The 12,202-nt window shown below is 32.2% G+C and overlaps 1 protein-coding gene across 1 annotated transcript in view; it reads right to left on the minus strand.

Annotated features, from left to right (window-relative positions):
* Positions 1–262: 262 nt before the first annotated feature.
* LOC135127917 (LIM/homeobox protein Lhx9-like) overlaps positions 263–12,202 on the minus strand; it is a 59,401-nt gene continuing 47,461 nt past the window's right edge. The window contains exon 4 of the mRNA XM_064054610.1: positions 263–911. Within this exon, the coding sequence (XP_063910680.1) occupies positions 460–911 (452 nt within the window). The 3' untranslated portion in view covers positions 263–459. The remainder of the gene's footprint in view (positions 912–12,202) is intronic.

Raw genomic sequence — 12,202 nt, forward strand, 5'->3', positions numbered from 1 at the left:
TTCCTTATTCTGCTTGCAGATCAGATTTTTTCATTCATATAAGAATTTATGATATTTTGTCTTTAATGTAAGAAAGATTAAACCCTAATTTTTCAACCAACTAGACAACAAATTTTTTTACGTAGATTTGTAGTCCCGTTAAAATAAAACCCAATTGTTATTATTTATAAATTATATATACATTTATTTATTCATTGGCCACATACAGTACATGTATGACACTTTGCACAACCATACAAAATTAAAAATATTATCCCTCGAATCTCACTTATACCTATCGACGCACAATTTTATGTACAAACAACGACATATCTACAATCATAATAAAACAGCGTGCGACCTAACCTACCTCATTCACTACATCCCACCTTCTCAACAGAAAACACCTCTAAATCATCCAATTATCACTAATCATAAGGAACATTGCGTGTGTGCCTAACTACCCTACACAGTGTCACCCTAATAAATATCACTGAAAGTCAAAGTCTGCGAATTCTGCGAATGCAGGTGGTGGTGCAAGTCCTCCAACCCCTGGTGCGACATACTGTTCTCCCCCAGCACCCCCGACCCCACCGACGGCGGCCCCTGCCCGCCGTTCTGCCCCCCCGTCTGGCCGCTCTCCTGGCGCATGATGTTCCGCCGCCACTTGGCGCGCGCGTTCTGGAACCACACCTGCAGCACCCTCTTCGACAGGCCCGTCTTCTGGGCGAGCTGCTTCAGGTCTTTGGCGTCGGGGTTCTGGTTGATGGCGAAGTACGTCTTCATGGTGCGCAGCTGGTGGTGCTTGAAGGACGTCCGCATGCGCTTGGTGCGCTGGGTCTGGTGGCCGTTGCTGGAGGCTGGGGACGTCACCGACGAGTCGTAAGAGAGGGATTCCATGGACGAGGACAGGTCCCCTTGCTGAAGCATCTCTGCAAAAAGTTGAAACTGAGTTGATTGATGGAATTGCAGATGCGAGGTTTGCGGAGGCTGCTTTTTGTGTGTAGTGGAATGGGAATAAGTGGGGTTTTGATAAAAATAATGGATGGGAGATGTGTGCGTAAGCGGGGTTTTTTAAGTTATGGCTCGATGGTGTTTTCAGCGAGGAAAAAGTTTTCGAGAGTTTTCAAACTTGTAGGGAACGTCAGGAAGTTGAAGAAGTTGAACGGAAATTTCATGTCAACTTTTTTATGGATAAAAAGAGAAAAATAGGTACCTATATAATATATTCTATGCATAATTTATGCGGCGTATGAATATCTCAGGTATTATAATATCGTGAATAAGTAACTACTTTCAACGTTTCGATATTTATATATGTATTAACATTTGTTGAAAAATTAAAAAAAAACACTATTTGTTTAATTAGGTTGATACCAGATTAAACTCCTCTAGGGTTTATGTTTACAGTGCTAAGTTGGTATAAAAAAACTTCGATTTTGAAATTTCGTAACAAATTTATGAAAATTGTCAGCAGTGCTGAGAAAATAAGGGAATTTTTATTAAACGCAAAACTTTGTTTAATAAATCCTACCTAAAATTTACAAAATATTATTAGTGTATATTTTACATATTTTTTAGAATTACTTATGCAAGTGGCTCCAAAAACTAGATATTCAGTGAACAAAGTTATTTTATTGATCAAATCAAGAAAGGTTTACCGTATTTTTCCGAAAATTTTAGACCACTTTTTTAGATCTTCACAGCAATTTAACTTTTTTTTAATTCAAAGTAATGAAACATTTATTAGGATTCTAGGCAAGCAGAAGATTTGCTTTTGATAAGGAGCTGAATGTTACCAATAGCTGATATTTTACAGGCCTCCAAAAATTTATTGTTGGCAAATCTGTAATTACTAAAACAAAATAGTTTTTTAATTCGGCGTGATTTACCAAATTCATTCTAATTTTTTCATGAAAAGAATGAAGAACTGGTTTTTGATTTCGAGACTGAGTGAAAATGAATAAACTAAAGTGTTTAAACAGTACTTTCTTCGTTTTCTAAAACTACAAAAAAAAAAATTGTTAAAATTATGTAAAGTCTCCCAAATACTATAAGTTTATATGGCTCTTGTAAAATTAGGATATTGTGAAAACGACAATAGAGCTGCCAATCAGGCAAACCCACAGTTGTAAATCTTTGCGAGTGTACCTGCCGCCGACCGTCATCCATTCCAAAAACAGTTGAGAAGATTGAGTATTTTTGGAAACATGAACAAACAAATTGTATTTGGTTTAATGTACTAAAAATATTTAAGCTGATTACCAAGTGCTAGATATTGAGGTGGCAAGATATCGAGACAAATCCTTGATTTATGACGCTAGGCTTGAGTCGGTAACCAGCCGCACAAAAGGAATTATAACATCCCATTATTAAGTTTAGTGGAGCCATATAACCTTGTAGTATTCGGGACACTATATATAAAAAGAAGCTAAGCGGTTTTTCTTGTTGCGAAATTAGCCAACTTTTGCTGAAATTTAAACTAATTTTGCTATCTATATATAAATAATAAGCGTTACTACGTCTTAGGATTCGATATCCTCAGAGAACTTATTTATTTTAGGCCTTCATTACGATCAGGAACTACATAGCGAGCTCTTTGAGCATAGGTGCTCTATGCATTAAACAGTTTGTTTTTTGTTTTAATTTCAGTTGTTTGTTTTAATTAATTGAAAACAAAATAAATAAGTGCATTTTTTTCTGGCATCAAAAAAATTGGTCTTATATTAATAAACAGAACTTTTTTCACCCTTGAAGTACAATCAAACAAATCAAGTTTTTTAGAAAAAATATAGATAATGCCATTTGCAGGCTAAGAAAAAAAGTCCCTCAGGGAAACGTCCCCCAGGGAAACGTCCCCGTGATCTTCGCGTTAAGGCCAGTCGCTACATTTTCTGAGTGGAATTTTCGGTCTATTTTCAGAATGTAATATCTCCGTTATTAACCGACTTATGGTTTTGAAATTTTAAATATATATTGTTCATAACTGTCTTTATATACCGGAATGACAATTTTGTTAGAAACAATTTTTGCATAACGTATTTATTTTAAAAAATTAATATCTCAATTATTAAAGGAAATTTCAGAACACAGTTTTCAACAATGTTGTCAAAACTCCAGAAATCATACCAGATATATCGTCGACTGTTTTTGTTAGAAATGATACACAGTAAAAAAAGCTTGTGTCGTATCTCAGTCCCAACAAATAAAGTCAAAAATAGCCCTGATACGATTTCTAAAGTTTTGCAAGCTGAAAACAGTGGTGAAAACCCCGTTCCAAAGTTTCCATAAATAACTGAAATATTGATTTTTTAAAATACGTGATGCAAAAATTTCACAAAATTAAAAAAATATATGATAAAAAATTAAAAAAAAAAATACTGCTCTGGCAGTTATATAGTGAAAGTTGTGGAAAAGTTACATTTAAAATTTCATAACAATAAGTGTGTTAATATAGAGATATTTTATTTTGAAAATATATTGAGAACAGGCGCGTTTGCGTTAGTTTAAAATCTAAATGCCGCGTTTTAAAACTCAAGACGGATTCATAAATTGTAGTGATCGGAGTGTGTTATTTTATAAAATTTAAGTAGCATTTACCACGCGAAATTTTGCAGTAATGTAATCAAATTGTTGATGGGGATGGTTACACAAAATAATTTTTGTGATTTTGCCTCACGTTTTACCATATATTTCTACATGATAGATAGAGGTTTTAAAGGTTTAATAAAAATCGACACAGACGACAGACAGACAGACGACAGACAGGCGAGAGACAGACGACAGACAGACGGCAGACAAGACGGCAGATAGACGATAGACAGATGACAGATAGACAACAGACTGGCGACACACGGACGACAGACAGCAGATAGACAACAGACAAACTAAAGATAGACAACAAACAGACGACACACGGACGAAAATGGGAGGCCTACATTTTCATATTCTATAGGCAATGAAATGTCTCGAAAACATGACAGTAGCTTACGCCCGAAAAGTAAAGTGTACACTTATAGGTAGGTAGTCATCACTGAATTCAGAATCAAAATTCACTTTTTATTGGTATAAATTTACGCTGTAACAATAATTTTATTTATACTTATTATATTCGATATTTTTACAGCCATTGAGCGTTTCTGAACGTTCATTTTATAATAGTTTAACTGTTATCAAATTTTGTTTTTTTTTTACGAAAATCTACATGCCGCCGGTAAAAACTCAAGATCGATTCATAAACCACAATGACATGAATGTGTCATTTTATCAAATTTAAGTAGCATTTACCATGCGAAATTTTAGAGTGGCGTCATCAAATTGTTGATGAGGATGATAAGACAAATTTTGGTTAGATTTTTACCTCGTGTTTTAGCATCTACAAGGTACCCCCTTAAAATACACTTAAAATTTGTCACTAATCAATCAGGTAGTTTTGGAAGTTAAAGGTCTAATAAAACCCACACAGACGACAGCAGACGTTGGATAAGCAGACGACAGGCAGATAGACAGCAGAGAGACAGACAACAGACAAACGACAGACAGATTACAGACAGTTGAGCGATAGACAGGCCAGAGACAGACAGGCGAGAGACAGACAGACGAGAGCCAGATAGACGGGAAATAGATATACGAAAAATAAATAGACGACAGACGACGGAGAGACTAGAGACAGACAGACAGACGACATACAGACAAAGGACAAAACAGGCGAGAGATAGACAGACGACAGTCAGATAGACGGGAAATAGATATACGAAAAATAAATAGACGACAGACGACGGAGAGACTACAGACAGACAGACAAACAGACAGACGACATACAGACAGAGGACAAAACAGACACACAAACGACAGACAGACGAAAATGGGAGGCCTACATGTTCACAGTCTTGGGGTCGCAAAATGTCGAGAAAACATGAAAGTAGCTTGCGCTCAGAAAGTAAAATATACGCTTATAGGTATTCATCACTGAATTCATAAACAAAATACACTGTTTATTGATATAAATTTACCCTATAACGCTAATTTTGTTTATATTACACGGGCTATATTTTCATCTATCGAGCGCTTCTAAACGTTAATTTTATACATATTAATTTAAAATGTTATCAATATTGGCTTTTTACGAAAATCTACAAGCCGACGGTAAAAACTCAAGATGGATTCATAAACCACAATGACATGAGTGTGTTATTTTATAATATTTAAATAGCATTTACCATGTAAAATTCTGCAGTGGCGTCATCAAATTGTTGATGAGGATGATAAGACAAATTTTACTTAGCTTTTTACCTCACATACATGATACATTAAGGCAAATCGTAAATTTTGACTCTGACAACTTTTCTTTTGATAAATCGTATACATTATTAATTCAAAGAGAGGCGAAACATCCTTAGAGTGAAACTTTAATAATACTGCTAAGTTTGTAGCGAAAAGAAATAGCCAAATGTTGATATATTAGTATTATTTATTTGATACAACCTCTGTAACTTTTTTATTCTTAAAGATAAACCTGTAGTTCTTTGAGCAAAGTTGTATGATTTTAAAAGATCTATGTGACGTCAACTTTATAAGGAACACTAGGTATATTTTTTCATAAATTGAAAGATAATTGATTTTTTCTATAATCAATACGTAAAAAGTTATTCAATAAAATACACGAAACATTCATATTCATTGATGACAATTTAGTAGCTTGAAAAATTGACACTCATGTCATTTATTCGCATAAGTGATCTTTTAAAATGATACAAAATTGCTCAGAGAACTATCTGTTTATGTTTAAAAATTAAAAAATTACGGGGGTTGTATAAAAAAAAGAAACACGTGGTATACTATCACACTGATGACAAAAATAGTGTTTCCAGAACTTTAGAAGAAATAGATCAATCGTTCTTGATTTAATAATTAAAAAATCTTGTTTACGTAATTTCAAAAAACAAAAAGATGTAATCAACTTACAAATGAGACTGGTTCTCGAGGCATATTTTTCAAAAACGTTTATATGTATTTCATAATTTTTTGCAACGATTTTGGCAAATTTCTTAACATAAATTTTAATCGAAACTTTGTAGTATGTCACCAAGATTCCACTGTGTAGTTTCTAAGACAAATTATAAAACCTTATTGCACAAATTTAGTTCTGTTTTTGTGATAAAACTTACAAGTAGGTTAAAATGTGTAACAAAATTTTCAGATGACGTCATCAAATTATTGGTGGGCATGAACAGACACAACAACGTAGGTAATTGTAAAATTTTACAGTAAAGACTCGATTTTTTTCCAGGATGTTCAGTATAATAAAATAATAGAATCCTTAAACGATAGACAGATGACGAACATTTTTGTATTCTAGAAGCTGTAAAACGCATACGAAATACGCTGGACATCCATTGTAATAACCTCATTACAGTGCTTCGTCAGCTTACTCTTGGAAGGTAAAAAAAGCACAAGTCTGACGCCTTTTCTTTTTTCCAAACGTAAAGGGAATGCTTTTCAAGTTTATGCCGCACTATTTTAATTACGGAATTATTTTAGCATATTTGAACACCTTCAATTTTCTGTTTAAATGAACGATATTGTTCTTGTTCTTCAGACGATATTCAGTCATTTAATTTTACGCTAACTTTATTAAATAACTTCAGTACAAGTTAGTTTGAAATCATTTAAAATTATCCTGCTCACTTCAAAATTCTTCATATTGACAAAATCTCAGTCAAATTAGAAACTGTGACGCCATATTTCTCCCTGTTCATCAATGTTTGTGCTTCTGCAAAGCACTTGAGCACGTCTCTAAGGGTTGTTAAAGCGAACGTTGCACCGACAACTTCAACCACCCCCTATACAGGGTTCAAGTATACTCTATATCATACTACAGCGTTATAAGCAAATATAATTAGTGCACACGTTTCAGAATATAAAAGTCTGTTCAGGTAAATCACAACACGTAATTCCGGTGTGTGTGCTACGATTTTCAAATGCAAATGTTGAAGAGCAAAATTATTGTGTGCTTTCAATATATGGTATCTTAGCGAAAAGCTCTCAGTGTTTCTGCAACGGTTTAACTTTTTCAGAAGAGTATAAAGCCGATTCCGGAATAACTCTCACAACACAAGTTGAAAGCTCTTGGATATAATTCGTTTTTTTGCAATTTTGTACATTCGTCGTATCATTTTTTCTGGAGCTGGAACTAACTCGAACTTTTACAATCGATGCTTATTTGTTCTATGTATCACCACAAAGTTCGCAGCAAACTACTTCCCTTCCAACTTTTTATCGATTATGAAAATACGCTGAAACAATAATACCTAACCCACCCCATTCCTTCCATTTACATTTCAACAAAACAACCCTCTCAGCCACATTGTACCCGCTCGTATTTTTCGATACTGAACAAATACAATAAAGTTAGTATGAATTTCAAGCATTGTTTACTCTTGAACTCTCCCTTCTAATTCCGGGTGGCTTTGTAATAACCCTTTAACAAAGGGGCAAGTCCGGCTCTGGGCACTACCTGAAACGGCGTTCGATTCCGTCCACTCGTTAATTGGGTGTTGATCTTCTGTTTTATGGCTTTTTAAGGTTCGCCGATTCCGAGAACAGAGTTGGATGGTTGGAGAAAAATTCGCTCCGCGACTGAGGGGAAAAACAAATTTTAATTATCGGTTTCCGGAATGAATTTTTCGTTTTATTAATTTTTGTCGAGAGTGTAAATGTGTTTCATGTCGGGCGATCGATGGAGAGATTATTTTACGTTGTTTCTGTTACCAGCCGCCTCATCAAGTTGGCAGGTGGATGTTATGAAACAAGTGACTTGACCCTGCGGGAGTGGGTAGATTTATTTCTGTTGGGAATTGTTGTGGGCAGAACGTGGCATCGGGGAATTTGTGCGGAAAACGTATTTTGGGATATTGCTATTTATAGGTAATAATAAGTACAAGACTGTAATCAAAATACAGAATATTGAGAGTAAAAGATATGAGATAAAAATAAGTACATTTAAGCTAAATAGTTAAGTCACCTATAATTAATTAATTACACAAATAATCTCCAAAACTAGAAAAGTAAGTGCTTTAAAATTTTAAGTATACCATCAAAATTCGTATCAACCGGTTGTCTTAATAAATCTATTAATTTTGGACCATCAAGTTTTACAGTCTATTTCAAAAATTATACGATAAATTTCCTCAAAATCTTGGAAAGACACTAAGGACATTTAAAAATTACAAAAAGTTAATTAGAAGTAAAATTTATTAATTCAATTCCTCCAAACAATTTATGACATTTTTTAATTTTTATCTCCTAAACTACTACTTAGACTTTCTAAACATTCTGGAAGCATAGTAGAATTATAACTGGTATTACATTCTACAGATAAAATTAATAAAATATACTACTGCTACCTTTATTAAATATACTCTGTGAGATGTCTCTGGTATTGGCTGTGCTTCTAAAAGAGAAAACTAATCAATTTCTTTCCGACAGGCAGCCAGACCGTCTGTCTGTCTGTCCGTCGGTCTGTCGTCTGTGTTAATTTTTATTAAACAGATAATCTACGAAATTACTCTACCGATTTTATATATTTTAGAAATATTGTGTAGATGGCAAAACGCTAACCAAAATTTCTCATCCCTCCCAACAATGTAATGACGTCACCGCAAAAAGTTGCATAGCTTCTGTAGTTGTGGTTTATGAATTTGTTAATCAAAATTTATTCGTTTATTGCCCCAAAAAAAATTTTCCGAGTATATCTTATCTAAAATATATAAAGTTTGTAAGTGTTTACTTGTGGTTTAACAAGGCATTTATGTAGGCAGTTATTTGCTTATACAGGGTGACTCAAAAAGGCTAATGAATATTAGGGCAATTTACTTTACTTATTTTCTAGAAAATTTTAGAATACAATGCTGTTATTATTACTAAAATTTAACGCAATTGAATATAAACTGGAAAAATATACAAACTTTTGGTCACTGGCAGTCGAGACAAGAAACGATTTGACTATTTTTTTGTAGAATAAATAAATTCTTTATTAAAATTTTTGTCCGTGAGCGTTTAATTAATAAAGATCTTCCATGGGAAGTGTTACATGGTCACCAACCAAAATCAAACACGTATTTATATGCGCAATTCATCTTAAAATTTATTGAACAAAAAATCCAAACTGCTCTAAATTTCGATATCATGAGTATTTAAATTTAAATAATTAATATCTAGTTTAAGAGTTGGTTAAGATGGTTAGGTAAAATACAGCAGTTATGCAAACACCTCAGAATTAATCATATAATAAACGGAAACCAAACGAACCAAGAAACAGCACACAATTATTGTTATTATCATTTTTATCAGATACACATAACTGTCATCTTACTTAGACAGGGAAGAGAAACTTATGTTTAAAATTATTAGATTTATTACTGTGGAATTTAGAATGTAAGCACTATAAGGCTAAAAACTAACTAAAATTTATTTATTCATCAACACCAACACTTTGATGACGTCATCTCAAAATTTTGCTGAGTACGAGTAAATCCCGTTTAAATTTTGTAAAGTATACGCTTCTGTAGTTGTTATTTGTTAATCCTCTCTTATTCATAACTATTAGATTTTATGTCAGACACACAGATTTTTTGAAAAAAGTCTAAACGCTTCAAAATTTTATTTAATAATTCAGCTTATTTTTAATTTTACACCTACACAAGTAGTTTTTTGGAATAAAAAATACAAAACAAACTATGCAAGAATTTTACGATTTATCTTAGAAACTATAGACCCGATTCCTCCATTTTTTTTGAGGTTATCGTGAGCATGGTAAGGCGCTAATTAGAATTTTTCTGCCTATTCCTTCCAAAAACTCGATGACGTCATACGGACAGTAGGCTGCTTTTATAGATGTATTTGTGTTTTGGATTTCTATTTTTAAAGAAATTTTTATGCAAGTTTTTGTAAAATAAATCAAAAGTTTTAGACAAAATTTTAGACCATGTCATGAATTTATCAAAATTTGCTTATCCACTCTTATCAAAATTTTTATGACGACAACTCAAAATTTGCTAAGTAAACACAGTTTAAATTGTGTAAAACAATACAACTCTACACATGAAGTTTATTAATTCGCCTATATTAAAAAATATTATTTAATAGACACGATGAGTTACTAAGCGCCCGATCCTCTATATTTCATTGATTATTATTTATTATGTTTTAAGACCCTCCTCCAAAGAACAGCTCAAAAAAATTTTTTTAAGAGGTCGCTACAAATTTTTAAAAAGTTCCCAAATCATCAAAAATTGATTTTCTTTTTGTTCAATTTTGTTTTTCTCGTTACGGTAATATTTTATGGACGAGAAAAAATAAGGTTCCCAAATTTTTAGCTCAAAATATTAATTCTTAAAGGTCGCTCATATATTTTTTTTAATTTACAAGAGCATTACCTCAGATGTTTCGAGCGACTGTAAGCTTTAAAATTGTAGATATAAATTTACAATTTGTTTTCAGAATTCACAACAAAGTTTATTTAAATATGTTTAAATGTTGTTAAAATGTTGTAATTTTTTACATAAGAATATCGAGTTATTAAAAAATTATATTTCCAGCATTGTTTAATTTTTTTTCCATCTCGTGGTGTATTTTCATCGATTTTCTCACTAATTAAAAGGTAAAACATTCATTGAGGCTTAATATAAATAATAAAAAGTCGCTCGAAAACATCTAATGCTCTTGTAAATTAAAAAAGATTATGAGCGACCTTTACCAATTAATATTTTTAGCTGAAAACTTGGGAAACTTTTTTTTTCATCTATAAAATATTACCGTAACGAGAAAAACAAAATTAAACAAAAAGAAAATCAATTTTTGACGACTTGAGAACTTTTTAAAAATTTGGAGCGGGATCTTAAAAAAATTTTTTGAGTTGTCCTTTGGAGGAGGGTCTTAAAATATGATAAACTAACATATTTTCATACGAGACTCAACACAAAAAAATAGTCGGCTTTTTTGCGCCTATTCCTATAGGGTGATCTATTTTGGAGGGAGAGCAAAACGTATGTTTCCCTCCTTTAATTCTTCAATTAAATTAAATTTTAGTATGCAGTGTGTGCAATTTTCACATATCGATATTTCAGTTTTTTCAAACAAAACACCTTGTATTTTATTACTACATCTTATTCTAGCTTTGTTCTCTTTATTTCAATATATCGATGTGTTCCTTAAAAAAGTAAAAAATCTCAGTAACTGTTAACCATAAATGTAGAAAATACTTAATCAAAAACAGAATAACATGCAGTAATAAAATACAGGTATTCCATTTGAAAAAACTGAGTGAGTGTTGCGCTTTAGAAACAGAACGCTCTGTATAGTTGAAAATAAGTTTGGTATATGATCCTCAAAGAACTATTCAACTTTATCCTTTGACTTTTTTTCTATTTCTAATAATTAATGAAATATATTTGTAGATAGCAGGTTTCGTTGTAATTTTCGGAGTAGGTAATTTTGTGTCGTGTAAAACGGCTCTAAGAAAACCTAATTAAATTGAACATAATTCTTATAACTGAAAAAAGATAAATAAAAGTAAGAAATTTGCTTGTAAAAATTTACAACAAATATGAAGCAATTTAAACGACAAAAATTAGAAAACGTGTCGTTCTTTTTCTGGAATTAAACCTATCAATAGTAGTAAATACACTTGTTTATACTCATTAAATGTGCATTTAGTTGTTTCTTATTGTAAAAGTAACTGTTTTGACGAAACGCTGTATGTACCTAATGAATGGTTTAATTAAATGGTCTAGACGCAAGTGTACCCAAATTTATTGGACACAAGTGTACACACATCATGCAACACAATAAATTTACGCTTATTTATATGTTTAAATTAATCAAATCAGAATATTATTATCGATATAATTGGTGAATAAAAATGGTATAATTGTCCCTATTAAAGCAATATTCTGATCAGAGTAAAGTGAATTGAATAATTTAAGAATTCATTAGTTCTAGAAGTGAAATTAACTGCCTGTATGATACGTAGATAAACATAAACACGGGTAAATTATACGGTAAACATTTCATTTCTCACAAGTGCCTATAAAATTTTATCTATGATAGTCGAATAAAATTCACTTGTGTCACTTTTTTGTGACTAGGTACGGGTTCCATTACAGATCCATTATTATTATCCAGCGATATTACGTCACACCGTTTTAATACAAACGTAATTTTA

This window comes from Zophobas morio, unplaced genomic scaffold (genome assembly GCF_036711695.1).
Source record: "Zophobas morio isolate AGI-343-1 ecotype UQ-CSIRO unplaced genomic scaffold, CSIRO_AGI_Zmor_V1 ptg000012l, whole genome shotgun sequence".
Lineage (NCBI taxonomy): Eukaryota > Metazoa > Arthropoda > Insecta > Coleoptera > Tenebrionidae > Zophobas > Zophobas morio.